The sequence below is a fragment of the Dromaius novaehollandiae genome, chromosome 11 (assembly GCF_036370855.1).
Source record: "Dromaius novaehollandiae isolate bDroNov1 chromosome 11, bDroNov1.hap1, whole genome shotgun sequence".
Taxonomy (NCBI): Eukaryota; Metazoa; Chordata; class Aves; order Casuariiformes; family Dromaiidae; genus Dromaius; species Dromaius novaehollandiae.
In genome coordinates, this window is record NC_088108.1 from 2,649,380 (window position 1) to 2,677,377 (window position 27,998).

Sequence of the window (27,998 nt, forward strand, 5' to 3'; positions counted from 1 at the left end):
AAAGTCCATAGGGACTATCTGGCCCTACTGAACAGCAGTCTGGGATTTTTTAAGATGTTATGAGATATTATGCAAGAGAAACTAAGATAGGCCTTTTTTTCCCTTCCCACTCCTAATCTCAAGAGCTTATTGGAAGACTGAAGAGTTCTTACTCTTCTATCTCAAACTTCAGTTTCAATGTTATCTCTCTTGAACAGCCTCAAGAGCTCACCAAAAGTCTCCCAAATTGCAATACAGCAAAACAACATGATCTCTCTCAGTTTCAGCACGGTCCAGTGGATTCAGAGCAGCACCAACAGGGATGGTTTCTACGCCATCAATTCTGCTCAGAGCTGTGGGAGATGCTGGTGGCAGAGTGCTGTACTGAGAAAGCACAAGCACGCCATCAGACTAGGAAGGGTAATCATATACCGCATTTGCCTTCATTACCATAATCCTGTCCATTTAGCGGAACAAGCAGACTCTTCTTAGATCCTAGAAATACACGATGTGTACGCTTCTATAAGCATGTCACCAGCGGGGACAGCACAAGACTAGCAATTACTCAGCACCTTCCAAACCTCAGCAGAGAAGATCATATTCTCCTCACAGAAAATGGAGACACTTACTTCATCTGGTCGAGTAAGGAATATGCTTCAATCAATGAATGCACCATACTGGCCTAAAAAAAGAAGGTAAGAGCAGCTCTGACATAGAAGACAACAGAAGAACAGCTACTAGGAGCTAAATTACTTGCAGCGTAGGTGGCAATTTTGACTTCTCCAAGCAGCATAGCTAAACTGGCACCAAAGTCAACCCACAACAATGACTGCGTGTAGGATCCCTGGACAGGGCCTCACTGAGTGCGTGCAGCATGTGGCACCACAGGGCCCTGCGCTGGGGAAGGACTTCCCGGTGCTACAGGAAACGGCAGAGAACAGCGCAGCCTTTTGGCGGGGGGCTGCGGAGGGTCCCGCGACCCTGTGCCTGGAAGTACCACTTGTTTCCCAGCCACCTGCTCCCGACCCACCAGAGGCGACAACAGGGGAGAGGCAGACTCGCGGTCTGAGCCAGTACGGCTGTTCGTGTGCCACGGCCAACCCCACTGCACACAACCCAGCGCTCGGCCGCTTCCCACAAAGTCTTGGGTGGGAAGACCACGCTCCCACCACCCCCGCTCCCAGCCCGTGCGTGCGAGCACGCTCCTGCCCCCCGGGGCCACGGGTACCCCGGCACGGCAGCCCCTCCGGAACGAGCCCTCCTTCCCTAAAGTTCTCCGCGCCCCGACGACACCCTCCCCGGGCCAAGGTGCTCGCAGCCTCGCCAGATCCACCCCCCCCCTTTCCCGAGGGCCACCCAGGGCCCGCCGAGCGCCCGCGCCCCACCAGGCCTGCTCCCCCGGCACCGCCTCGCAGCCCCCCGGGGCCCCCCGGCGCGCCGCTGACCCGCTTGGGCACTTTGCAGAGGGAGTCGCAGAGGGCCACGTACTCGGCGCTGTACACATAGACCGGCGGCGGCGGCGCCGCCATGAGGCCCGCGAGCGCCGCGACACCGAGCGCCGCCGGCCGCCCGCCGCGCCCCGCAGCATGCCGGGACGGGTAGTTCCGCACTCCCCCCCCGCGCGGAGCACGCCGGGACGGTAGTTCCGCACTCCCCCCCCCCCGCGCGGAGCATGCCGGGACGGGCAGTCCATTCCCCCCCCCCGCGCGGAGCATGCCGGGACGGGCAGTCCATTCCCCCCCCCCGCGCGGAGCATGCCGGGACGGGCAGTCCATTCCCCCCCCCCGCGCGGAGCATGCCGGGACGGGCAGTCCACCCCCCCCCCCCCGCGGGGCATGCCGGGACGGGTAGGCCGCAGGCACCGCACCCCGGCGCCATACCCGCTCCGCGCCCGCCCTGTCGCATCAGCCCGCGGGGCCTCCCCGACACTGCCACAACGCAGGAGCACGCCGTACACTTGTGATGAACCATTTTATTGCAGGCTCCCACCACCGTCAAAAACCGGGGTGGATTTTTTTTTTAAATATTATTTTTATTACAAAAGAAAAAAAAAATGCCTGCATGCATCGTCTAACATGCATAAAACTACTTCCAGGGGTCGTCTCCCTTTTAAAACCGCAGCCGTGCAATTGCTCGAGGCGCTGAGGGCAAACAGGGCGGTGGGGCCCTGCTGAGGCCCAGCGCATGCCCCACTGGCGCTGCCCCCCATCGGCAGACAGGCCCCGAGCCCCCCACTCCCTCCCACCAAGGAGAAAGATTCAGCACTTTTCAGAAAGGTATTAAAAAAATTCACAGGCCTAGGGCCACGTACACACAGTTCCCCATTTTCCTTTCCCCAGAGCAGCCAGAACAACCCCCACAGGCAGACGCTGTGCAGCTGAGGAGGACCCTGTTGTCCGGCACCAAACACCCTGCCCCAGGCTTGTGGAAGAGCCCTGGTGGCTCCAGTCCTAGTGCCTGATCTTCTCAAGACCATGAGAGCAACCCAGCAGTGGCATAAGGTCTCTTCCGGCCTCCTCCTCCCTGTCTCAGATCCATGGCAAGGGTTATCGCACGTGGATGAAGCCCACAGGAGGAGCTATCTAGCACTTGAGCTACTCCTGAGTCCCCCCTCTTTCACTTCACACCTCCTTAGGTTGCCAGCAACACCTCAAATGCCCAGTGGGGCGAGAGGTGTTGCATGAGTAGCAACACTTGGCAGAAAGGGAAGTTAAAGAAAATGGGTTTGGAGGATTGGTGCCCATTGATAACAGCGTAACTGCTACAGTCAGGAAACTCTCCTGAAAGCAACCCAAGAAATACTCTCGGCCCACTCTAAGGCCAAATAAAGCTGGAGATCAGACAACACACATGAAACCCACCATCCCGACTGGCCAGCATGCTGCTGGGGGAAAAGGGATGCAGGGAGGAGCTGCTGTGGGAATCCATGGTGTATCTGACCTCCATCAGTCTAACAGCAATAGCCTATGTGGGTTTCCAGCTGTGAGCACCTGTGAGATAGAGCAGGGCACTGATCCAGTCAAGTCACTGCCATCCTCCTGTCCTAGGCTGTGAGAGCCGAGGATGGGAGCACAGGCAAGAGCTGAGTACATGCCAGTACGAGCCCACTACATGCCTGCTGGTGTGTGCAGCTAACACCAAGCCAAGCAGCCCACTTAGAGCTGCTTCATAGTGCAAGTCCAAGTTTTCCACCAACAGCAGAGGAGTAAGGGCTCTGGGTTACCTTATTATAAACCCTGCAAATTTGGAGCAAAAAGCAGCACAGAACAGGTAAAAAAACCCTCAAATCTGCTGGAGGTGGAGGGAGCATCAGCTGGACGGGGAATGCTGCAGTGCAGACCGCACACGCCAGGTCAGGGGTGTCCTCTTGCGGTCTCCCTTGAACACCACCCTGCCCAGGGGGTGACAGCCCAAGAAGCCATGCAAACAGACACTCCTAACACAAGCAGACTTCAAAGTCTAGCCTTTCCAGGCCAGCTCCTGCTCTGCAGTCTGCACTGACACAGGTCAGCATGGACACACACACCTCCTGCAGAGCCCCTCTGGAGCACCACTCTCCCACCGAGAGCAGCAGCAAAGCCACGGCTGGGAGCAGAGAGAACTATGCAGGCTGCTTGCAAACTAGCCTAAGGCCTGACTTGAAAAGCTGTATGGAACAACCCTCACAAGTAGTCTGCAAACTGGGGAGAGGAGCTCCAGGAACTACTGCATGGAGCAACCTTCACTGGGCAGGAAGTCGTGCACGTATATCGCCACCGATTTGGACAGGTAGGTCATGGTGCCGAACCTACCGCTGGGTGCACTGTCGTACAGGAGGTTGCAAATGCCGGTGGTGGGATCCTTCTCCAGCATGTGATCATCAGCACCCAGGGCCTTCTGCATTTTGGGCATGGAAGGAGAAAGGTAGCGTTAGGAACAGGGGCAGCACCCTGCCAGCCTCCACCAGTCCCCCAAGCATCTTCTGTTGCACCTGCAGAGTGACGCATCGATGGCAGCAGGGAGAGGAGGGCACTATATCTTTGCTGTGCCCCACAAACAGAATGGGGAGGAGCAGACTGGACCCTCCAGCTGGGTGAACCCTGCATAGCTTTCAGAAACACTGCCAGCTGCCCAGGGTGCAAGCTGCACCCACCCTATGTAAGGACTGGCCCCATACCTGCTCCTCGTAGAACAGGTCGTTGGCAATGTGCAAGATCTTTTCCACAGCAATGATGCCACCAATAGTGTTGACCTCCATGTCCACCAACATGGTGAGCACCAAGATAGCTTCCACAAGCAGCTGCCTGTACTCCGGCTGGGGCACACGGTTGAGAACTGACTCCACATGCACAGCAAACTTCATTTCCCCTGGGGTCATCTGCAGGGAGGGAGAGGAAGAAACATGCCTACAGCACAGTATCACCAGTACACGCCATGATGGCCATTTTCCCAGTGCAGCCCTGCAGCCAGCGCCAACCCACCCACCCTGTTTCCCCCACGTAAACCTCTTACCTCTCTGGTTGTTGAAGAGGGGAGAACAAAGCCCTCCACAGAGAGGCCATGGCACTGCAGAATAAGACAGAGCAACCATGGTTACATATTTGAGAAGCGCTGTGTTGAGATGTGCAGGTTCAATGTACCCAATCATTCCCATCTGAAAGGCTGTGTGTGCTGCCCACGCACCCCAGCTACACCTCGTGACTTTCCTTACAGCACTCAGATCAGCATGTCATTCTTTTTCCTATCATCTGTGCTCCAGAGGTGTTGGCTGGAGTCCTCCTACAGAGCATAGGGCTCTGCTCCCTGGCTTACAGTGGGCAGGCAGCACCTTGGAGCTGCTTCAGTTGTGTCTCCAGCACTGGGCTCCAACAGCTTACAGTTCTGCTCCTGGCCCTACCTGGCTAATGTGTGAAGCACCTGAGCAGACCCAGCCCCATCTGCAAGGGTACTGGATGATGAAGTAGGTCCTGCATGTCTCCAAGGCAGCTCCAGCTGGAGAGCCATCCAGCTTTTCCCCAGCTTTCCAGGGCCAGCGGCAGGCCTCAGCTATGAAGCATGCATCTACACAACTTTGGCAACCACCCCTAGGTGCCCAAGTCCCCTTGTGAAGGCCAGTGCCTGGGACCACAGGCTCACATGCATGGAGAGGAGCCAGCCAGACTTCCAGCTCACCTTCTGCAGGATCTTCCAGACCTTCTGGTAGAAGCCCACAGGGACACGGTTGAGGGCCCCATCCAGCCGCCGTCTCCGCTTCCACTGGCCCTGGCGGCTGTCCTTAGCACCCTGGCCTTCCAGCAAGCTTGTGACAGAGCCCTTGCCCAGCGGCTCCGACTGCCCAGTAGGCTGAGCAGACAAAACAAGGACCACAGAGACCACTGCAGAATTAAACGCCCCACAAGAGTGCATCCCGCAGCTGCACGAGGGCTTGTGCTTGCCCAAGGCAAAGGACCATTGACTCTGGCCCCAAGCGGAGGGACACACCGCTCTGTTCCCCTGCCCTCCTCAACCCATGCTTTACTTCTGCTAGCCATGCAGGAAGGAGCAGGCTGGGCCACTGCTTGGACAAGAGGCCAACAAACAGTGTCTGTTGTGGATGGGAGCCAGCATCTGACTCAAAGACCACATCCCCAGGAGCCCTGTGCAGGCCCTCGGCACACTGCACTGCTGTTTGTCACCGCAAGGGTGGCTAAAGCCCCCTGAAAATGCCCATGTGGGGACATCAGGCCATGCTCCACGGCCAACTCTCCACTGCTAGCACTGGCCTTGCAGTCTGTGGCTCCCTGTGACAGGGAGCACTCTTCCCTCCCAGACAGCACAGAGGGCAACACCCCTCCTCTGACCACAGCTGCCTTCTGCAGCCACAAACAGGACAGACACCACACATGTAGCCAACAAACGCACATTACCAGAGAGGACTTCAGATCCGCCTCCCCGGACTGCACACTGATGGCCTGAAGGAGAAAGTGAGAGAGAGAGAAATCAAACCTTGACAGCACAGAGCGGTACTGTGGTGAGCAGAGCAGCAGCAGCAGCACAGACCAAGCTCAGATCACAGGGTGCTTATCCCAGGGGTTGTGATTAGCTGGAGATTGAGAGGCAGTTTTGGAAGTTGAGCTGCGGAAAGTCTCACACTAGTGTCAGAGGGGGAAGGAATGCACCAGGGCATGGAGCAGCTACAGGGCCCCCACGTGCCAGTGCCGGGGCAGCGGCACGCTCCTGCAGGCTGGCACACAGCGGCAGGGCTGCTACTGCTCCAGTGGCAGCTGGCACAGGCAAAGGGGACTTAGTCTCAGCCAGATTTGAGGGCCTGCAGCAGGTTGCTGCACATAGTTGATCCTTCTTGCCACGTGGATTGTTTCTCTGTGGTGCTTGGCTCCACACTGCAGCAGTTTGACCATACACAGGGAGGCCTGTTGGGCCCCACAGGCCTTGTTGCTATGGGGAGAGGACTTCCCCCCACCCCACAGACCTCAGGACCCCTCCTAGACACAGGCCAGGCACAAGAGGTAGTCCCTCATCGTCTGTAGCTGGGCACGAGCCTCTTTTCCCTGCAAGGAAACAGCCTGGGGAGGCTACAGGCAGGCTCCAAAGGTAATACGTTTGCCAGTGAAGTTCTCAGCAGGGCCACAGTTGGTCATGGCACTGGGGACTTCATGCCATCCTGCTCAGCACATTTTTTTGTGGGTATAATGAGATCTGTCCAGCTGCAGCAGCTGCAGAGCACAGCTCCCATCTGGCCCAAACATGACAGGTGCCATTCTGAAAGGGGAGCTCCCCAAAAGGGGTGGTGCTGGCCCCGCATTTCCCCAACACGCTTCGCCACGCTGGCCTCTTCCCAGGAAGCCAGCCTCCTTCCCGGTGCTGAACAGGGCACCTCTGAGCCCAGAGCCTGCCAAGAGGGGAAGCCAGCTCACTGCTGCAGCAGCTTGCTCAGCAGGGTCATTTAGGAAAGCTTGTTAGTTCACACGTGCATGGAAGCTGCCCTGGTGTGTGGTGTTAGGCATAAAAGCCGAGGCCGTAGGGGGACCAGGGTGGGTTCACCTTACTCCCAGTCAGAGACTGCCTACGTTTATCCCGTTGCTGAAAGAGAAGAAGGAAATGAAGTTTCTGCTGCTGGAAGAGGCCCACCAGCATACCATCCAAACCTGGGACACTGAGGTCCTTCCCACCCCTGCACTTTCTCAAGCACCCTGTGCTCCCCCCTTACTGCACTGCCAGACCACCACAATCACCACCACCACCACCACCAGATTTACACCACAGACCCCCTGGTGCAGGGCTGGAAATGGAAGGAGGTCCTTGAGGCAACTGAAGCCCAGGACTTTACTCCCTCCTCCTCTCTCATCAACCATGTCTGTCCTGGAACCGCTTGTCTCCCACATATTTCCAAGGGAGCAGCTGGCACTGCCTGCACTTACCAGTTTGATCTCGCTTTTTAGCCGGATGATGCCGGCACGCTCGGGCTTGGTGGCCCCAACAGCCCCCACCTCGCGGATGGAGATAGCAGTGGTGACTGATGAGTCGACCGATCGCACTGGAGGAGAGGAGAGGTTTGAAGTCAGTCCCGCAGCTCAGAGGCTGTCTCTCATTGCTGCTTGGATGCTGGTACCTTTAGGCCTCGTGCTGAAGCCTGCACCCAGCCTTGCCCTCTATTCCAACCAGCACCACGAAGAGACCCATGAGCACAGAGCTGCCTCAATTCAGGCCTGGCTCAGACAAAAGTGCTGAGCTAAGGAAAGCCCGGATAGCCAGTCCCACAGGAGACAGACTCAATCCCAGAAAATCTGCTCAGCATCTCCCCGCTGAAGAGCATGGCTTCTTGCTGGACCACTGCAGTGCAGAACAAGCTGGTCAAGCCTGTGTGCTGAACATGCAGGAGGACAGGGGTGTATCCCATAGGCCAGAGGTGGGAAAGCCTGGAGTTGGCCATGCTCCTCACCAAGGTTCAGTTTTGTCCAGAAATGTTCTCAAAGATCTGTAGAGAGACTCACCACTCTTTTCCACCCCAAACTCCTTTCCAGAGAGAATGTGGAAGAGAAGATTCTTCATATCTGACGGACTGAGATTCATCAGGTTCTCGGTGGCTTCTCCAGCTAGAGAGAACAAAGAGAGTTGGGATACTGTCCCCCCTCCACAGCCCCACTGGGCGATTTCTAGCCTACACACCAGCCTCTTTGCTAGCAGAGGAAGTACTGGTACAGGAGGTGTCTCCACAGACACACATTAACTCCAGGTGTTGCCTATAACAGGAACTCTTTCCCATGCCAGCCCAGTATGCCGGAACAGAGAGAGCAGTGAAACTGCCCGCCTGTGCTGCCAGAGAACAGTCCCAGCTGAAGACCCTGGCACTTTCATGCAAGGTCCTGGCCTGGTGCTGAGAGCTGACCATTTTTAATGGCAGTTCTCTTCCCTGGCTGACAGAACCCCAAGCACTGTGGTAGCAACATCCTTACCCAGCCGGGATACCAGTCTCGCTGCACGTACCTGAGCAGTGCAGGGAGTGTGCCAGCTCTGTTGCCATCACCTGGATAATGAGCCCAATGCGGATGCGGAACATCTCAGCGAAGAGCAAGGGCTGGGTGCGCATGTACATGGCCAAGTACACCATGATCTCCTGGAAGGGAAGAGGCAGGTTACCCCACAGCTGCTCGCCAGAGCGGACAGCCAGCCTCCAGCCCCAGCAATGGGGCTTCCCTGCTGCCAGCCCCCTTACCTGGGTCAGGATGGACACACTGAGGTTCTTCTCACTGGCTTCCTCAATGAGGCGAACAAGCTCCTCATAGGGGATCGGGCTAGGGATGTGATGACAGGACAGGTAAGACGCTGCAGCCTCAGGAGCAGAGAGAGACCCACGTTTCTCCCAGTCTGTTCAACTGAGGGACAGAGTGCCCCATCCCTGCGATACTGGAAAGCTCATGCCACACAGCCCAGACAAGAAGGACGCAGGCTACAGACAGCCATCCAGAACCACCCATGCCCACGGATCCCAGAGCAGACAGAGCAAGGGGCTCACATCTGGCCCCAGCCCAGCACACATGGGGAGAGAGAAGTGCCACACTCACGCAGAGATGGTCTTCTCACGTGGCTCTGGGGGTAACCCCACCGTCAAATGCTTCTGGTGAGACAAGAGGTCAGTGCAGGCCTGGGGAGAGAAACGGTCACCTCAGACATTACCCCTCCAGCTAAGCCGCAGGAAAAGACACATACTGCACAGATTCTGGGGTGTTAGCATGAGTCACAGTCTGGGAGACATCCCATGAGCCGATGTGACCAAGGTTCACCTGCCCTCTTTGCTGCATCTTCCCCTACAGATCTCACTCCCACTCCCTGGAGCTTGGCAGCAGGGTTTTACCTCATCCAGAGCTTCCACCTTCTTCTTGAGGATGCTGGAGATGTAACGGATCAGGGCCCATTGGCGCGTGGCGCCCACCCGCACGTACAGCTCGGTGAGGAGCTCCTTGACGGTGGGCCCGGGCTGGCTCTCAAGCCCAGTGTACCAATCGGGTCCCCTGCGATAAAGGAGATGCCAGGTTATAGCCACAAACTCACCCCAGGGCAGCTCCCAGCACCACATGGGTGCTGGAGGTCGCGACACATGCTTGGCAGCCCTGGTTCTCAAGGGTGGCTCCACTCAGCGAATGGGATCTCGGTTATCTGGCCACACATTGCTGTGGAGAGAGGTTTGAGCAGACCTGCCACGAGCTGGGATGCTTTAGGGAGAGCTGATCTGCTCTGAGCCACGGGATGGACTGTAAGCCCAGGGCTGACCGCTGGATGCTCAAGCTCAGGTCCAAGGGCTGGAGTGGGGGAACCGTGGTCCCCTCAGCAGATAGGCTGCCCAGAGAAGTGTGATCAAGACACAGGTGGCAATGCAAGGGACAGAGCAGTGGGACTCAGCGCTCGTACTTGAGGATGTGGAGCATGTAAAGGATGTCCGCTTGCTCCTGCAGCGTGGGGCAGACGCGTAGCTGATCCACCAGTGCCTGGCAGTCCACGTTGCCAACCTCATCTCTGGGTAGGTTCATCTCTGCATTGAGTACGTAGCTCTGAGGGAAGGGAGAACCACGGTCCTGGTTAGCACTCCTAGCACCCTGCACTCAGAGTGCAGTCAGGTTGCAGAGCCAAGGCTGCTCATCCATAGACATCCCCCCCCAAAATGTCAAGCTTGCCCAAAGCAGCCCCGCAAGGATCCTCCTGCTCCAGACAAAGGGATGGCACTCCTCAGCCAGGCCCTGCGCAGGACTTGCCCTCCCATGCAGATGGGGGACATGTTTACCTTGCCATCCACGTCATGTTGGAGAGGAGAGCTCAGCAGGTTGACAGACTGCTGGGAAGTCTGGAAGATCTTGCTGGGGATGTACATCCCAACATCTGAAAGAAACCGAGGGTTGGTGTGGACACCTCTCAATCCCAACTCCTGTCACCACCTGACAAAGCAGCTCAGAGGAGGTCTAACATTCTGCTTCCCCAGAAACCCCTGTGGAGGAGTCAGCAGTGGTAGCCCCTGTCCACAAAACCACAGAGGAATGGCATGGGGAGCTGGCAGCTCATGACCCATTCTTGCTCAGGAGTTTCCATGAGGACTGGGCAGACACCGACTCTGAGATATTCTGTGGCCAGAGCTAACAACAGGAGCTTTAAAGTGGTTTTTCCTCAGGCAAAGGCTGGGCTGCTCTGCAGTCTCCAGATAGTCCTACAGGCTCACGTCGCAGAGGAAGAAGCTAAGAGGTTAATAGTCTGCCCTTTGAACGTGACTTTGATTTTCACCAAAACACTAGTCTGCTGTTTTCAGCAGCTTTCTCCCCTCTGCAGATGCAGCCATGCTGGGAACAGAACCGAGGCATGCTCAGGGAAGATGGATACAACCCTGCTGAGCTGCCTCACACAGCTCAGAGCAGCGCTACGTTCTTGTGGGACTGTCATCTGCTGACAGAGGTGCAGCTGCCTATGCCACAAGGTGTTGTCCCCACTTCCTGGAGCCCAAGCAGACAGCTGGCACAGCCCGGGCCACTTCATCACACCCAGCCTTTGGCAATTGCCTGGGATTAGAGCCAGGGAAGCAACCAAGTCTGCACAGACAGAGCCAGGCAGAACAAGACAGTGGCTGGAGCAGAGCTGGAGGCACTCACAGCCTGAGGGACCAGTTTGGTCCCAGAACTGGCTTGGGCTGGGGCAGAGAGGGTTCCACAACCACGTCAGCCCCACGAAACTCCAGCTCCTCAGGGCTATGACATGGTTGCTGCTGGCATGCTCCATGCTGCAGTGGCAGCCGGCCCTCCTGACAGCACGTGAACAGGTGGAATAAGAAACACAGGCAGGACGGGGGTCTGAGCACAAGAGACACCCCAATAAGCAGCTGCCCGTGTTAGTAACACAACAGCTATGGAGACAAAACAGGCCCTGTCCCAGGATAGCAGGGAGGGCGACACAAACATGCTGGACCCTGGACGCTAGCACAGAGGCACGAGACCCGTGAGGCCCCGGGCTGGGCTGCTTTGTGATGTTGCCTTGTGCCAGAAACAGCCCCAGTGACAGATTGATAAAGCTACAGGAGATGAGGCATGAGGAACACCTTGGTCCCTCCTGTTGCCCCAAGCCTGCCCAGCCACCTTTGCTGTGCACCACACACAAGAGCCCATCACCACCAAAGCCAGCAGCAAATCCTCACAGCTCCCAGAGCATCACGCTGGGTCCTGGGTTCCTAGGAAAACTCTCAAAGGCACCTCAGCCTGTCACAGCACCACAGCCTGGCTTGAACTCGGATCTGGAGGGTGCCAAGGACACCGAGCCTGGAAGGATGGAGGGGGCTGTTACTCACTCTGGACATGAAGGTCTTTAGCCTTGGACACCAAGGACATGAGGTCACGGGTGCTGTGTATGGCAGCTCGGAAGCGATTCAGTCCTCCCCGCTGGGCGGTGGGAGGGAGGTTGGACTGGGGAGCCGTGCGCTGCAGCAGGTGGTCTAAGTACTGAGCAATTTCGTCGTATGTGTCAGCTGGAAGAGCAGGAAGAAGAGAAGGCTTTAGTCACTCTGGACCTTGGCATTCTCCCCCCAAATCTAGGGCAGAGCTCCCCAGATGCACCCCAGCATAGGCAAAGCTCTGCTTGCTGCACAAAGCAACAGCACAGAGCTAGCGCCAGCAGCTGGATGGACAGAGGGACAGTGTTGGCAGTAGGACTCACGAAGCACAGCAGCTGTGACACCCCTGTTCCTACACTGCCTCTGCTTCCTGGCACACCAGCTACAGCTCCAGCCAAGCTTGGGCTCCCTCTGAGTCCTGCCTGGAGACCCGGCCTTCAGACCTGGACCAGGGAAGTCACCCAGCTGAAGAACGTGTCTCCTCTAAGCTAACTGTCTGGGCTCCTGCTGGAGACTGAAGGGTTGACTCAGCTCTGCACCTCTGGCAGTGCCATCAGGTCCCTGCCCCTCAAAGTGACGGCTCTGTGCACATGCTCCAGCCTGCACAAAGACATCACGGTTTGCTTGAACTCCCCAGTTAAACGCTTGTACCCAGTCCCTCCAGGGATGAACAGGAAGGCAAGTTGCTGGGGAGAGCCCATCCAAGAAGAGACCACCTGGGAGCACACCAGCACAGAAGAGGCTTCATCCAAGCATAGGAGCAAAACAGAGTTTGATTTGCAACAATTATTTCTAATTAGAAATTAACAGCAATTAGACAACTCCACCTCACAGGAGGGAAGCCTGTTCTCCTTCATTAGCCACTGGCTCCTGTCTTGCTCTCTGCTCTGCCTCTAACAGCTCCCGTTGCTTCCAACATACAGGTGGAACAGGAGTGCCAGAGCCGCTACATGCAGCATGGAAGATGATGTTCAGAAGCCACATCTCCACTCACCCAGGAGAACACACAGTACTGCACAACAGCGAAGGGGATGGCCCGGGGCAGGAGATGCCCCTGCACAGGCCGTTAGTAGCACATGAGCTGTCAGACAATGCAACACAATGGTGAGCTGTCAGTGTACGCGTCCAGCCAGCGGGCCAGGGGCATGCCAGTCTTGTTGCAAGATTCCCCCAAACACTGTGTGGATCATTGCTGCCCTACTCCAGGGACCTGGGCTGCCTGGTTCAGAGAGCCAAGGCACAGCCATACTAGGACACAGGATAGGTTGCAACCTTCCATGCAGACTTGGCATTGCCTCTTCAGATAGCGGACAAACTCTAAGGCATTTACGCTCCAGCAGGTGAACTGCGGATGGTCTCCGAGGTCAACTTAGCACAGCATCCCCCTTCGGCATCTGGTGGGGATGCTCTGTGCCAGCGCTTGGAGGCTCTGTCAGGCAGAGCAGCCACTCAGGCATACTGTGCAGGGAACTCTGCCAAGGCTGACATGCTGGAGAAGTCCCCCAAGACATCGAGCTTGAGAATATCTTCCCATTCGGCTGTCTGGATGTAGCATCTGACCATAGGAAAAACTTAAAATTGAGCGTCTTAGCTGCTGCAGAGAGGCAAAGGTGGGCACATTAGCCCTGTCTTCCACTGAGGCTGGAGATGCAGACACCTTGGACAAGCCTGGCTAGGGCCCGCAAAAGGCCTAGAGGCTGCGGCATAGCCCAAGAGCATAGACACAGTGAGAGAACAGTTAGGCGAGAGAAGTAAGCTCAGTATTCAGAGTCTCAGTGATAGAAATGTTAGCTACAGCTACTGAAGGAGCTGGGCAGAGCAGATGGATGGGAAGGCTGGGAAGAGAACCATCGTCAAGTTGCACAAGAGTAGGATGCATCCAGACCTGCTTGCAAGGGGAGCAGCATAACCTGCACCCCTCCACAGTACCCCTCAGGGCAAGATCAGCCTACCACAGCACAGGTACAGACCAGGTCCCCAGCGGGCAGTCCGTCTGTGACAGCAAGGCCTTCATTTGGCATACACTGGAGCAGCTGCCCAGCAGCTCTGCCCAGGAAGGGCTAAAAGCCTTGTGAAAATGACACCCAGAGACTGCTCAGGGATGTGAAAACTGTTGGCTCTTCCCTGCCATCTCAGGCACTTTCTGTGTCTTCTGTGCCAACATCACTTTCTGTGCTACACTTGTAGCGACCACATCAAAATCTTGAGGCAAACCACCAAAGCAGATCTGGCACGCTGAGGCTTCTTCTTCTCCCTATAAAACAGTCTACAAAGGTTTGGGAGGCTCATTCAAGAGCACCGCCTGTGCTCTCCACAGTCATGTCTACCCATCTCAGCAACATCTGGCTGGGAAATGCCTCTGGCAACGGGGCTACAACAGCCACACCAAATCACTCAGCTCCTCCACCCTGCTAATGTCACTGTAAATGTCACACAGACAAGGTTAATTGATGGAGGGTCAGATGGAAACAAACACATGGTGGAAACCCAAGTGTATTAAGAACATCATGGCAGGCCCTAGTGGGGAGGCTTGGAGTTAGGGATTTACTGATGAGTTTAGCATTTTCCAGGTCACAGAAGCAACTTGTCTGTTCCTCCTTACCATCATCTGCTAACTGCAAGCCATGCAGCCATTCCTCAGGGTCTAGCTCCTCAAAGCTGTCAATGCTGAGCTCGTAATCGTTGGCAAAGACCTTACCCTCCGACCCGGGGTCCATGAAGCTGAGGTGTGTTCGGCATGACGTTGTCAGGAACTCAGACAACTTACCCGTCTGGATCCTGGGCGAGAGGAGGGGAAGTCACAGAAAGAGGAATTGGGAGGCAGTGCACCCTTGGGCTCACCTCCTAGATTCAGGGCAGGTCCCTTCAGCGGGGACAGACACGCTTGCCAGGGAGTGCGCGCAACCATCCCAGGGCCTGCTCCAACTGTTTGCAGTGTCCCCAGTCAGATGTAGGTATTGGAGAGCACAAGGTGTGGGGCACTGAAAGGGCTGCCCAAAGCAGAAGGGGAATCCTACACCCATGGATTTAACCGCATGAAGAGATTCCTCCTCTCTTGCACCTCCTCTGTCGGGACTGTAGCCCCGGGGTGCACCCACGGCACAGCGCAGCCCAGCACATCCTGCCCCGCCTCCACAGCTTGCCCCAGAACAACTGCTGCTCGGCTCCGGTGCTCAGGCCCGGCTGGCACCCATCCCACCAGGCTCTCAGAGGACACCAGCCTTCTCCTCTCTGGCACCCTGTGAAGCTGCGCTCACCTTGCACCAGCAAAATACCCGTCCTGCAGCTTCCGCAGCGTCGCCAGAACTGTGGGGTGCACACTGTTACCAGCTTCATCTGTTGGGGACAGAGAAACAGGCAATCAGGCCCTCTTGCTCAGACAGGCTCCCCGTAACGCACAGACCACATAGGCATTCAGACACACACAGCACCACAGTGTGGGCCAGAGCCTTGCTCTGGGTTGCCTGGCCAGGCTGTGGCACCAACAGCATCACCCAAAGATGGAAACTCAGCACTCTGTCTAGATTCCCAGCAAAGCCAAGACAAAACACACTCCCAGGCCCTGGGATTTCACCCTGAGGTGAAGCCTGCAGCATCACACTGCAGGACCCAAACAGCCTCTCGCTCCCCCCCTAGGTTTCTATGCTTCAGCAGATGGGGAGCTGATGGGGGGTGGGGGAGCAGTGGAGGGACCACAGCTAAGAGCACATTCAAGACATTTGAGGGGGTTTCAAGTACATGAGGAGAACTGAAATGGCCTGAAAGCAGAAGGGAGTCCCTTCACTGCACAGGGCTTGCTGGGAATGGAGAGAGCTATTCCAGGGAAGCCAGTTTTGCTCTGAGCCATTGCCAAGCTTTCCGTTCCTCCCGGTTTGCTGTTTTCTCCTCCTTGTCCTCTAGAAAAAGCCTTTAACAGACAATCTTGGTGAAGAGTCAAAGCAGGATGCAGGAACAGCCCCAAGAACACTTTCACAGGGGGATTATTTTCTTGGCCTAAAAATCTCTGCCTTGCTCCCGTAAGACTTCCAAAAAGGCCTAGCTGCTTGGAGACCAAACACCACTGTGCCAGGGAACATCCTTTGAGCTGCGCATACTAATGCTTGGCAGGCAGCCCTGATAGCTACCAGGACAGCTGCCGTCTCAGCGTGATTCCGTTCAGTAGTGAGCTCTTTACAGGATGCTGCTGGCTGGTCCATGCCTGCCATGTCCCTATCACCTAGATGGTCCTGCATCCATCCACCCTTCCTCCTGCAGAGGCTGCTTTCTGGGGCTGTTTTAGCCAAACACCCTGTGAGGCCAGAGGATCTGTACCAAGCATGGTTTGAGAGATGGGGAAGGTGATGGTTGGCTGCCCGGTCATCCTCCAGCGGCTGCAGAGGTACGAGAGGTCTGTCCGCAGCATCTCCACGATCATGGTGTTGTCGAGAGCCAGGTAGAACTGCTGCTGGTCTATGAACTGCAAGGAGAGCAGGAGACATGAGCAGCCCTTTCTACAACCACCCTTTGCTGGCACACACATTTTCTGATAGGCACTCAGCCAGACCAGCACAGCCCTGTGCGAGACACCATTGGCACGGACAGGTCATTCCACATTACCTGGGAGGTGCCAGTACAGTCCAGCAAGGGAACCTCTCAACAGGTGCCTGCCCCAGTACAGCTGCTGGCCACTAACGCTAACAGCTATGAGGGTGTAGCACAGCAGGTCAGCACCAGCATCTCCCAGGCTGCACGCACGCAGTCTGTGCTGTGTCTGTCCCAAGAGAACATGCACTTCCCACAGCACCAGCCACACACCTGCCTCGTCACCACGCTAGGCTGGACCCAGAAAATGGAGGAATCCCTGTCTTGCCATAAGCCTGTCCTTGCCAGACAAAACAAAGGCATTTTCCCCTCTCTCCCAACAACTGAACCTCAAAAGGCAATAAAACCATTTCCTCCCAGCACATATACAGCCAAGGGCATCAACTCTGTTGCTTTGAGCAGCAGGCAGGCAGTACAGCAATGGAGCTGGGGCTGCTTCACTCTCCCAGGAACTCAGGCAGTTCAGGGAGCATCCGGCCACCCCAGTGAGTAACTCAAGAGCTTGGCCAGTAGTTCAGGGGAGAAATCTCCAGGCCAACATGACTCAACTCCATCTCCACTGTCCCATCCTCTGGAAGCACAGAATAAATGCTTCCTTTCTCTGGCACACACACAAGCACTGAGATGGCAGCTATTCCCAAAGTATCAGCTTGGCAGGTTAGGAGAGGTACCACACAGCAGCCCCGCTTCAGCAGAACAGAGAAAGCACTCTGCATCCTGAGCACCCTTGCCCAGCTCAGCCTGATTCCAGATCGTGTGACAACCAGGAACAAGCCCTGTCTGCCCTGCAGGGCCACCCACCTGCGGGGTAAAGGTAAAGATGTTCTTCCTGATGTTATAGAGCTTGGAGGTCCCAAGGACGCCCATGCGCCGGAAGGGGCGTCCTGTGAGGCACATCTGCATGTTGCGGCCTGCGGGGAAAAATTTTAAAACGTTTCCCCCAAGCCTCCTCCCAAAAGGGCACGCAGTAGTAAGTATCAGACAGGACACTATGCTACCGGCCAGCAAGAAAAGCCTGGTTTGCGGCTGGGGTATCCCAAGGCCCAGCATCTCACCGGCATAGCTCTAAAGGACAATAATGTCCTGGCCCCCCAAGCCCTCCCCAGGGACTCCTGATGGAGCAGGGACATAGAGCCAGTCCTGACCTCGACAATATGCCACAATTCCAGGTCTTTGCGGATGTCAGATACTGGGGCAGGGCTGGGGCTGTCTGACACTGAGAAGCTGCCTGCCACCCTAAAGCTGATACCTGTATCAGCATCCCCAGGCTCCTGGATGGCTCCCAGAGCCCAGGACAGTGCAGGAACACCGCCTCTTGGCCATGTCAAGTCCATGGAGAGACACTCAGGCAGCTGCCAGGCAGCATTCGCCTCCATCTCTGCACAGAGATCCTCCTGCTCCCCTGCCCCCTTTGCCAATGTCACACTTGGCCTTTTGGTGGCTTAAATTAGCCAGCGCTTGCAGCCTGTCACAGATTGGGTTTCTCCTTTGGCCCAGGCCGGATCTCCAGCTCCTGCAAAACAAGCTCCATGCCTAAGGAGTTGCGGCATCAGGGAATAAGTGTGGAAAGTTCTCAGTGCATCCATCCCCCCATGCTCTTATTGCCTACCGTTTCAACAACATCCCAACAAGGCTACGGACTCTCTTCTGCCGGAGACTGCCAGGGGACCCTTTCCTGGTGTCTGACTTGCCCCCAACATTGTGATTGGGGTGCAGGAACAAGATCTGGCTCCTGCCCATACTAGGTCTGTCACAAAGGCCACTGCTCAGAGCCTCTGCCTATGCCTGGCGCAATTCTGAAACTGCAGCGCCCGAGCTTCATCCCCTCCAGAATCCCCCTAAACAGCACTGGCTGCCACCCTTGTTCCCCTTCTGGCAGAAGCAGTGTTTCCAGACCCAGGAATCTATGGAAGAGTCCTCATCAGCCAGCCAGGGAGCAACAGGGCAGGACAGCAGCCATCTATAAGGAGGAGCACCAGGGGATGGGACAGACCCTTCCATTCCCCCTTTGCTTCAGAAGCCCACAGCCCAGCTTACCCAGACGAGCATAGATGTGGCTGAGGATGCGGGCAGGTTGGACTCTGATGGGGTACACGTCAGCCACAGTCTGCACATGGATGCCCTCCTTCCTCAGGATGGCTTTGATCTCCTCTGTCTCTGCCAGGATGCACACTGTGGAGTGAGTAGAGCAGGCTCAGCGCAGGCAGGAGCACAAGGGTGTGACAGTGCAGCCCCAGCACCTTGGGGACACAAGGTGCCACCTCTCGTAGAGAGAGCTGTCTGGGGTCCAGCAGCCCCTCAGGGACATGTTCACACTACTGAGAAGGCCTGCTTTGCTCCCTCTTCCAACAAGTTACTAAACCCAAGCCTCCCTACTGAGCAGCTAGAGGACAGGATAGTTTTCAACCTGTCCCTGGGACAACTGGGGTCCGCAAGAAGGATTTACATCCCATCTTATCCCCCCTTGCATCCTCCAAACCCCAAAGGACTTCATGGGAATTTAATACATCCCCGTCTCCTTTCAGATGCAACCACCTTTGTGTACGAGCCTGTAGTTAGCCAGAGAGAGAAAAATACTTTAAAGCAGGGCCCTGGCTTGCCAGAGCTGAGATCTGGCTGCCCTTGGGGCTACCCAGGGAGCAGAGCCACCCACATGAATTTAACAGGGGCAGAGCCCTCAGTCCTCCTGGGTACCGAAATCTGCTCTGTATGAGGAGGTTTGGGACCAGTTTGTTCCCCTCACCTTGGACCACCACGTCGGGTTTGGGGACAGTCGCAAACCTGCGGTTGAGGGGATCGATTTCGCCGGGAGCTAGAAACCCCTAGGGAAAGAACAAGTATGAAGAGACGAACATCTCATGGGCAGAGCAGAGCAGAGCAGATGATGCCCACTGAAAATCCAAACACAATAATCTCTAAGAAGTCCTGGGGGATGGAGGCACAACTTCCTTCTGCCCACATGCCCTGGAAGGTGGCTCAGGGTGGCTGCCTTTGCCCATTTGGGGCTCAAAGCCTGGCCTAGTCAGCGCTTCCCAGTGCCAGGGGTGAGCATACCTCAGCCATCAGGCAGCCCAGGATGTAGAGGGACTGGCCCCACATAAGTGGTAGCTTGCCCATAGGTATCCTGTCCACAGTGTGGGGGTTCCTGTACTCCTCATCCACCTGGAAGACAAGCCAGGAGGTCAGAAAGGAATCCCACAGACACAGGATGGTTAAGGAAATATTATCATTGCTTTTTAGAGTCCAGCAATTTCAGGCCTAAAACAAGAACCTATAAAAGCATTTGCCACAGAGGATTGAAAATATCCTGGCTACATTTCTCCCTTCTTTTTGCAATCCGCCTAAGCACCCGCTTCAGGCACCATGCTCAGCTGGCTGGACCTCTGGGTTCCCAGCACAGCCCATCTCACAGGAACGACTGACATGTTCCAGGAACACCGAGGCAATGCTCTCGGATGCTGCCCAGGAGAGCAGTGCTCTTGTACCACCTGGGGAACAGGAGACCAATGCTTTCAGCCCAGGCACACACAAACACTCCCTTGGCATTGAATGGGAGTTTAGTAGGAAATCTCCTCAGCGCAGGTTTGCTTGTCCAGAGGTCTCAGAGGACTCCAGAACAACAGACTGGGTCACCAAAGCACTCCCTTCTAAGATGGCAAGACATACTTTGGAGAAAAATATAGTTTATCCATCCAACATATTTAAGATGGTTTTAATGACTCCAAGCCATATCTAATCATCCCTTTTTACATGGGACTTCCATGCAGAACACTTGCTGTTTAACTACTGATTTAGGTTAATCAGCTGGTAAAAAACATAATTGTCTGGTAATGAGACAGTTTCCACCCCATGATTTTGTAACAGGAGATCCCCACTGCAGGCCAGGGCAGCTCACCTTATCCGGTGGGACACTGTACAGCTCCGGCAGCAGGCGCACACCATTCTTCCCCTTGACGAGGACCCCCTCGAGGGCTTCCCGGTACTCCTGCACCTGGGAAGAGAACAGAGGGGAATCAACCTCCAGGCAGGGCTCCTTGCATCCTTCCCCCTCATGTCTCCCTTGCTAGGGACTCCCTGCCCCTGCTCTACACATGCTGCCTCCATTACCTGCTCCATGTTGCCACTGAAAAGCCCATCGATGATCAGGTATGTCCAGAACAGAGGCCACTCGCACTCGATGTTCTCAAAGAGCTGCAGCTCAGCAGGCTCGTAGTAGAGGCGGTTGGGGTCCTGCAGAGAGGGCACGGCAGTGAGGCAGGCTCAGCCACCTTACAGGGTCCCCTCAAACTGATGGGTTTCCTGCTCCCCCTGAGACACCAGCCTCAAATGCCACCGCAGCCATCCTCTGTGGATGACAGCTGACGATAGAGTCAAGAAGCAGTTTCACTGCCAAGCCACATACTTTCCATCAGCCATCCCCTCCTGGGCCTCCTGCACAAATGCTGGAGGAACTCACTCTTTCTGGGCAGCAGGAGCCTATGCAGTCTCCAGAAGTGCACCCCAGAGCCCTGCACAACAGCACAACATCCTCCACTCCGCTGGTGACACCTGCGTCTCCTTCGCCTTGCCTGCTCTGCCCCAGCACCTCAGTGCCTGCCTCTGACATTGCGGGGAGGCCCCAGCTGGAAAGCCAGCTATATGAGAGAGAGCTCTGCTGATCATATATGGCCGGAGAGCGGGGTCCCTTCCCCTGTCCTGTTTGACTGTGAGACTGACAAGAGAGAGGTGGTTGGGATGGAGAGATGCCACTCCTGAATCCTCCCACTCCCAAGTATGTGCAGCATAGAGTGCTTCAACCACCTACCCCTGACCCTCTGCTAACTGTTCTAACTCTGCATGCAGCAGAGAAGGAGCAGAGTTGGCCTTAGCAAACAGCCAGGAGTCCCCAGAGACTCAGGGAGCAGAGGATTTCTGTAGTGCCTGTACGCTGGCGATGAGCTCCCAAAATCCCATTTGACTCCAGGCAGTTGTGGTGTTCCTGTAGGCAAGTGATGCTGCTGTCCCCGCACCTCAAAGAGGCACAGCTCCTCAGAAGGATCGCTGGCAAAGCTCACAAGTGCTGGGGAAAATGAGACTGGAGATGCTGCTTCTTCTCAGGCTCTGGAGAGCCTTAGAGATGCGTATTGCCTATTATGGCCAGGTTTGAAGAGACACAGCAGAGGAGAAGCTTTTAGAGGCACTTGCACTGATGTTACAGAAGAGGTCTAGGCAGGGCAAGCACCCGCAGGAGCCCCAGTAGGATAAAGTCCCAACAGCAGGTGACATATAAAGAGCCTCCAAGTACCATTTCCTGATTCTGTGGCTATTAAATGCCTGCTGCTTATAAAAACTTCCTGTTTTTCCTCTCCAAACTAGGAAGTCTCCCCTCACTCTGCATAGTTGAGCATGGTAGTACACGAGCTGCACACCATCCTGCCAGAGGCAGATGCAGCTGTGATTGCAGGGATGCTGCAAACTGGAAGCTATTGGAAAGAAGCACCTGCATAGTCCCCTCCATGCGCCTCCGGCCCTTGCTCAGGCCTCGTGCCACCCTGGGAGACCCGGTCAGCCTCTGCAGGGCTCTCACACAGGGCAGCAGACCCATCTCCCCTCAAGCCTGAGAGATATGCAGCAACTCCGAGTCCCAGATCGTGAGCAGAGACAGCCTTCGCCTGTCTGCTGCAGGCACGGGTGGGATGTACCATCTCAGAAACAGGCCCCTGACACTCCCGGGGGCTGTCAGGGTGTCAAAGCCACTCAGGGCTCTGATCTTCACAGTGCTGCCTGCCACAGCCTTTATGTTGCACCTGGGAGGGCTGCAAACACAACCTAGGGCAGTTGTTACTCGACGCTCAAAGCCTGTCCTAGTAGGTGCCAGGGCTGGGGGCAGTTACCTCTTTGGGGGTCCTGTATCCATCACGGAGAAAACGGCAGCAGCCATAGCGTCCCTGGAAGGGAGGTAGAGAGGTACTGAGCAGGAGGCATAGTGTGGAACACTTTGTACCTTCATTGCAGCAGCATGAAGCCCTCCCTGAGAAAAGAGGGGGACACAGCCACACCAGAACCAGCCTCACACCCTGTCTGGGGTCTCCTCTGGCCAAACACCCCCTCACTCATGCACCTAGCATTCAGCCACCATGTTCACAGCCCTGGACCACCCAGCAGGACCATTTCCTTGCACACTCCTGCCCCAGGTGCAGAGATTGGGAGAGGATACGCCCTGGCAACCCTTCCTAGCGTGTGTTTTGGGGGAGGCAAGGACTACAGGGTTTGGGCTGTGGTTCTGTGGTTGTTTCCCAGGAAGGGTGAGACAAGGGCACAGCTGCTCACCTGCAGCTTCGTGATGATCTCTTGCTTGGTGATTTCCACCAGCTTGCTGTCCTCCACAGCAAACGCCGGGTAGGAGATGACAGAGAGCACGCTGGCATCCACCTCCTTGGATGTGGAAGCCCTTGGCAGCATTGAATGGAGGATGGACTGGGCAGAGAGGAAGGAGGGTTGTTTAGACTGCCTGGCACTGGGAGGCCCAGTGCACACCAGTGACAGGCTTGTTCATGCTGTAACCCCACCAGATCTCAGTTAATCCTGTGATGACGTTACCCACATGAAAGAATCAAGGTACACGTGCTGGCAAGGAACAGAGGGCTGAGCTGCAAGAGAGCACCCATATACTTGCGGGAGACCATCGCTAACACATGCGGAGGACCAGCACCCACCCCCAGGGGGTTTGCTGGGGCATTGACACAGCTTGCGGAATTGGCTGATGCCAGCCCTGGAGAGGTCCCAGGGCATCCTAGACTGCCCCACACGGGGCTCTTCCCTGAGGACACATCCGCTTCAGGCACCCTGTGCTCTGCTGAGCAGCCAGGCACAGGCAGTGTTTGCCTCCTGGAGGTCTAGGGCAGTGGGAGGCAGCCAGGACTCACCTGGCAGTGCTGCACCTCATCCGACAGTACCCGTATCACGGACTGCGGGCCTCCCTTCGCTCCAAAGAGGTCCAGCTCATCCAGTGCCTCCAGGGCAGCCTGCAAGCAGGGAGAGACGCAAGGCAGTGAGTCCTCCGCCAGGCTGCTCTTCCATGAGAGCTCACGCCCATGCCAGCCCCTCTGCACAACATGCTGCCCAACTTTAAAAAGGGAAAGAGATGCAAATACCCACTGCACCCTGCTGAGGCTACAGAGCACTCTTGATCAGAGACAAATCGCACCTCCAAAGCCATAGGTAGCCAGATACCAACAGGACCCTGGATGGGAACTGGTATTCCTGCTGTGCAACCCAATTCATTCTTTGCTCCCAGCAAAAGCAGAGCTCAGGTGAGAGAAGCATGGTTTTATCCCAGCGCACCAGTAGAAAGGGCTTCCTGCCCAGAAACCGATCGCTATACAGCAGGGCTCCAGGCTCAGCACCCTCAGCTCCAACACATAAACAAGTTCAGCCTCCCCTGTACATCCCCTGAGTGGCAAGAGGCCACTGGTCATCCAAACTCACAGCTATCCACAGCTCTGGCACCAGTGCCATCCCCACACAACCCTCTTTTCCTTGGCCTCCCCGCACCTCTCCCCAGCTCACCTTGGCCATGCCGACAGAGCTAGCATTCAACTCGGTGATGCCCTGGTTTGTCTTGTCTCCACGCTCCCATATCCCAAAGTCCTGCACGGAGACAGCAGCATGTTGGGGCAGGCAGTGGTTCATGGCACACTCACAGGAAGCCTTTGAATCTCAGAGCCTTGGCCCTGGAGAAGCCGGCGCCCTGCATGCTGCCGTGATGCAGAGCCCGCTCGAGAGCTTTCCTCGGCCCCTTGCCCGGTCACGCAGCTGACAGCACCCAGCGGCGGTGCTCCACGCAGGCGTCGCGGGACTTCGCATCCAGCTCGTGGGAGACTCATAAGCTGCCCCAGGCACCAGCTGGCTATGTCCACCCCCGGGGAAGCCAGGCACAATCTCTTTCCCCAGCCAAAGCCTGCTGGCCCATGAGACCACTCACCGCAGTTTTGTAGGCTGCTTCGATGTAGAACACAAGGTTCTGGATGAAGTTGACCTCATCCAGGCTGTGAATTATGTGAAGGCCTGAAGCAGGGGGAAGAATTCACTTTAGTCCCTTTAAGCATACAAGCCGCTAGGAAGGGCCTGCTGTAACCCACACTTGACTCCTCTCCTCCTCTTTGCACACCTGCCCTGTGGCAACCTTGTCCTGGCAGCCCCCTTTCCCCAGCACTCCCACCCCTGTGCAGCAGCTCTGGGGTTTCAGAGAAATGGTGTCTTTTAGGGAGCTGGGCCTTGAAAGACCCCAATCTGCCTCAGAGGTTGTGAGTTTAAGATAACACTGAGGTTGGAGTGGTGACTCCAGCAGCCCAGCGTCCAAGGAAGCTTCACACAGACAAGCTGAGAACCTGGAGAGCTCTGGAGATCAACACACACAAGCCTGCCTCCCTCCTCCATGGAGTGGCCTGCTCAAATGGCAACTGCCCTGGGGGTGTTTGGGCTGCTAAGACACAGGCAGCAGAAAGCCTTTCCCCTCTGAGACACAGGGTTCGAAATGGCATCCCTCCAACAACATCACCTGAGGCCGTCATTTGCGCCAACATGAGCAGGTAGAGGGAAGTGGCATCCATCTGTAGGTGACCCCACTCATGGTCCCCCACCACAGTGGCACAGGTGCGGGTGTTGTACTTGGCGTGCAGGCAGTCCCTGGTGCTCTGGCTGTACTTGAATGCCTCCACCTTGTCCACCTTGAGAAGGGCAAAGAGACGCAGGGGTCAGTCAAACTCAAGCTCCAGGGAGGTCCTGCAACCCCAGAGCTGCGGGCTGTCCCATGCCGTGAGCCGCAGCATGCGGAGCCACGGCTGGTGAAGCAGGAATCCCACAGCCTCTCTGGCTGAACCACAGGTCGGAGGCCCTGGAAGCACTGAGGCAGCAGGTCTGAGCTCATATGCCACCCTCACCACAGGGCACTGCTGCTGCACGGCTGCAAGCCATGGAGAAAACGTTTGAATTTGCAGCATGCAGAGAGAAAAGGGTGGCCCCAAATTCCCTAAAGGAGAGGAGCTACACAGCCCCATGGCCAGCCAGGCCACAAGGGAGGGAGCAGCTGGCTCTACTGGACACCAGCCCACAGCACTAGGCCGTCCATCATACCAGGAAGAGAGTTCAGCAGCAGGACAGATGCCAAGTCAGCTTATTTTAAGGCTTCCTGGAAGGGGCCACTCCTCCTCTCATCAGGGATGGTAGGGGAGGCCCGGAATAGCTGGGTCTGGCTGTCCTGGTGACAGATCTCCACTGGGCTCCAAGGAGACCGCTTGACTCACAGAGGTGATCCCTACCTGTCTCATCATGCACTGGAGCAGTCCCCGCATCAGCTTCACCACGCTCTGCAGGAACAAGGAAAACAGACTTGTTAACTCCTGTCCAGGAAGGAGAAACCCTGACTCAGGACCAGCTGGTCCCTGACCTTTGCAGGACTCCAGCGCCTGTAACCAGAGCTCCTGCTCACATTTCCATAGCCCTTGCTCTCTAGGCAAGTGGCAGAGGGAAAAACAGCTTTTAGGGCCTGTCAGCAAGGCCAAGCTGCTGTGCTGGGAGAGGGAGGGCAAGCCTGCCGGACACAGCTCCTCAGTCTCTGGGAGATGAGGCCGAGTCCCTAGACGACCCCACAGCCAGAGCTGAATCTCTGGTTGGATTTCAGCTCTAGCTCCAGAACGATCTGCAAAGAGCAGACTCTGGGATCCTCTCCAACTGCCACTGCAGCTAGGGCTTCCCCAGTACTGGGGGGCAGCTCTGTCCCCACGTCTTCACTGTGCAGCTTGCCATGGTCTTTCAGTCCTAGAGCTGGGCTGTGCAAAGACCAAATCAGTCAGGAGCTCACAACTAGCTCCCCAAGGACGAGTCCCTTCTCCCACAAGATTCCTCCTACCTGCTCTAGCTCATAGGCCTTTGCCTTGTCCTCATCGCGGTCGGCGTTCTTGCGGTACGCCAAGCCCAGGCCCCACACAGCCAGGATGCTGTAGACGTTGTCCCGGACCCAAGCATCTTTGTGATCCTCGCTGGCAGGAAGCAAGCCTGTCACCGCGTCCTGTGGAGGGAGGAGGTGAGACCGCCGCAGGGAGCACAGGAATTGGTCCTCGCTGGCAGCCACACTGGTCCTGGCATCAGCTCTCCACCTGGGCTGCTGAACTGACCTTCACACCCCCCTTTCCTCTGTCTGTGCCAGCCTGCCCTGGTCATGTTCGTGCCCACGGCGGGGACAAACCCTTTCTCCCGGGCTGGCCTGACCCTGAGGGCCTTGGTAGAGCCTCTCTGATCCGAATGGCTGCCCGCTTGTCAACACTACTTAAGGGCTGGCAGCTCGGAGCAGCCCAGGACGCGTGCCCAACACCTGGAAGTGTTGGAGATGAAGCAGGAGAACAGCCGCTTGCCCCGGGACAGCTCACAACGCAGTCCACGCGCCCAGCGCGGCACCTCAGCACGCCACAGCCAGCGCACGAGAGACCGCTGAGGCTGCCAGGCCGGGGCTGAGCCCCTCACCTCCCCGGTAGCCCCTTCCGCGGTCGAGGGGTGAGTTGTCTGGGCGCAAGGCTCTCGGCGCGGGGCCATTCCCGGGCTCGGGGCGCTCCAGCGGAGGGAAGAGCCGGGCACCCCAAGGAGGCAAGAGAAGCCCCAGGCCTGACTCCAACCCCTCCGACACCCCCGTGCAAAGCAGCGGACCCCTATTTTCCGGCTATCGCATGTAACTGGGGCCCAAGCACGCTCCAGACGGGCGGTGGGGGGCGAAGGGCGCCAGTCCCACCAGCCCCAGGGCATCCGCCTGGCGCACACCGACTCTCTGGGGCCCCAGGCCGCCGGCAACCCCCAAGCAGGCACCGAGCCCGCCCGCCCGGCCCCGCTGGTGCCCAGCGCCGGCTGCTCCCCGCGGCGGCGCTGCCCACCTGGTGCCGGAGGATGGTCTGCTGCACCAGGCGGCCGTAGCCGTCCAGCCGCACGCCCGAGTTGCTCCGGCTGCGCATGGCGATGGCGGCGGCGGCGGCGGCGGCCGGGGTGACCCGGGGACAGCGCGCCCCGCCCCGCCCGACAGGCGGCCGCAGGTCCTGGCAGCGCCCCCGCCGCCGCCCGCCCGCCCGCCCGCCGCGGCTCCCCCCGCCGGCGCGGCCCCTCGCCCCCCCCAGCCCGCTCCCGCCTTCGAGGCCGCCCCGCGCCCCGCGCCCGCGCCCCGGCTCTGCCGCCGCCCCGCGCCGCCGCCCCGGGCGGCCGCTGATTACGGAGCTGGCAGGACGCGGCGGCGGCACCCGCGGCACCGGGAGGCGCGGGGCGGCGGGCAGCGTCCCCTGCCGGCCCGCGCCAGCGCTGCCCCGGCCCGCGTGCACGCGCAGGCACGGGCACGCGTCCCCACACGCGCAGGCACAGGCGTGCACGTGCGCACACATGCGCGTGCGCAAACCTGCACGTGCACACGCGTGCACATGCACGAGTACATGCAGGCGAATGCACACATGCGTGCACGTACACAAACACGCACACATTCATACATGCACAGGCATGCGCCTGCACACACGTGTACACACGTACAAATGCATACGTGCATATGCGCGTACATGCACACACATACATTCGTACACGTGTGCACATA

General features: G+C 57.2%; 2 protein-coding genes across 12 annotated transcripts in view; both read right to left on the reverse strand.

Annotated features, from left to right (window-relative positions):
- The window catches only part of HDAC8 (histone deacetylase 8), a 53,279-nt gene extending 51,666 nt beyond the window's left edge, over window positions 1-1,613 (reverse strand). For 2 of the 6 annotated variants that reach the window (XM_064518003.1, XM_064518002.1), the window contains exons 1-2: window positions 1,425-1,612; window positions 609-661 (exon numbers count right to left, since the gene is read on the reverse strand). In XM_064518003.1, coding sequence (XP_064374073.1) covers window positions 609-661; window positions 1,425-1,508 — 137 coding nt within the window. In that variant the 5' untranslated portion in view covers window positions 1,509-1,612. Of the gene's footprint in view, window positions 1-608; window positions 662-1,424 lie in introns of all 6 variants that reach the window. The other 4 variants (XM_064518001.1, XM_064518004.1, XM_064518005.1 and 1 more) reach the window with 3 other exon arrangements.
- Window positions 1,614-1,933: 320 nt separating this feature from the next.
- PHKA1 (phosphorylase kinase regulatory subunit alpha 1) lies at window positions 1,934-27,461 on the reverse strand. 6 transcript variants are annotated; one of them, XR_010390962.1, is made up of 34 exons: window positions 27,301-27,460; window positions 26,289-26,447; window positions 25,699-25,746; window positions 24,939-25,107; window positions 24,363-24,445; window positions 23,948-24,028; window positions 23,305-23,403; window positions 22,709-22,855; window positions 22,273-22,326; window positions 20,507-20,629; window positions 20,295-20,390; window positions 19,454-19,561; window positions 19,143-19,221; window positions 18,437-18,571; window positions 17,201-17,310; window positions 16,130-16,274; window positions 15,076-15,154; window positions 14,421-14,596; window positions 11,777-11,953; window positions 10,235-10,329; window positions 9,865-10,004; window positions 9,311-9,467; window positions 9,021-9,100; window positions 8,672-8,750; window positions 8,443-8,572; window positions 7,950-8,051; window positions 7,377-7,492; window positions 7,000-7,038; window positions 5,865-5,909; window positions 5,131-5,301; window positions 4,471-4,524; window positions 4,136-4,336; window positions 2,674-3,855; window positions 1,934-2,628 (listed from the first exon to the last, which is right to left on the reverse strand). XR_010390962.1 is itself a non-coding variant. In XM_064518010.1 (33 exons), the coding sequence occupies exons 1-33, from the start codon at window positions 27,376-27,378 to the stop codon at window positions 3,682-3,684; spliced, it is 3,633 nt and encodes a 1,210-aa protein (XP_064374080.1). In that variant the 5' UTR covers window positions 27,379-27,460; the 3' UTR covers window positions 1,934-3,681. The 6 variants fall into 6 exon arrangements, 5 of the variants coding, with proteins under 5 accessions (XP_064374080.1, XP_064374077.1, XP_064374079.1 ...); XM_064518010.1 differs by having other exon boundaries at window positions 1,934-3,855; window positions 14,517-14,596; XM_064518007.1 differs by having other exon boundaries at window positions 1,934-3,855.
- Window positions 27,462-27,998: the final 537 nt, after the last annotated feature.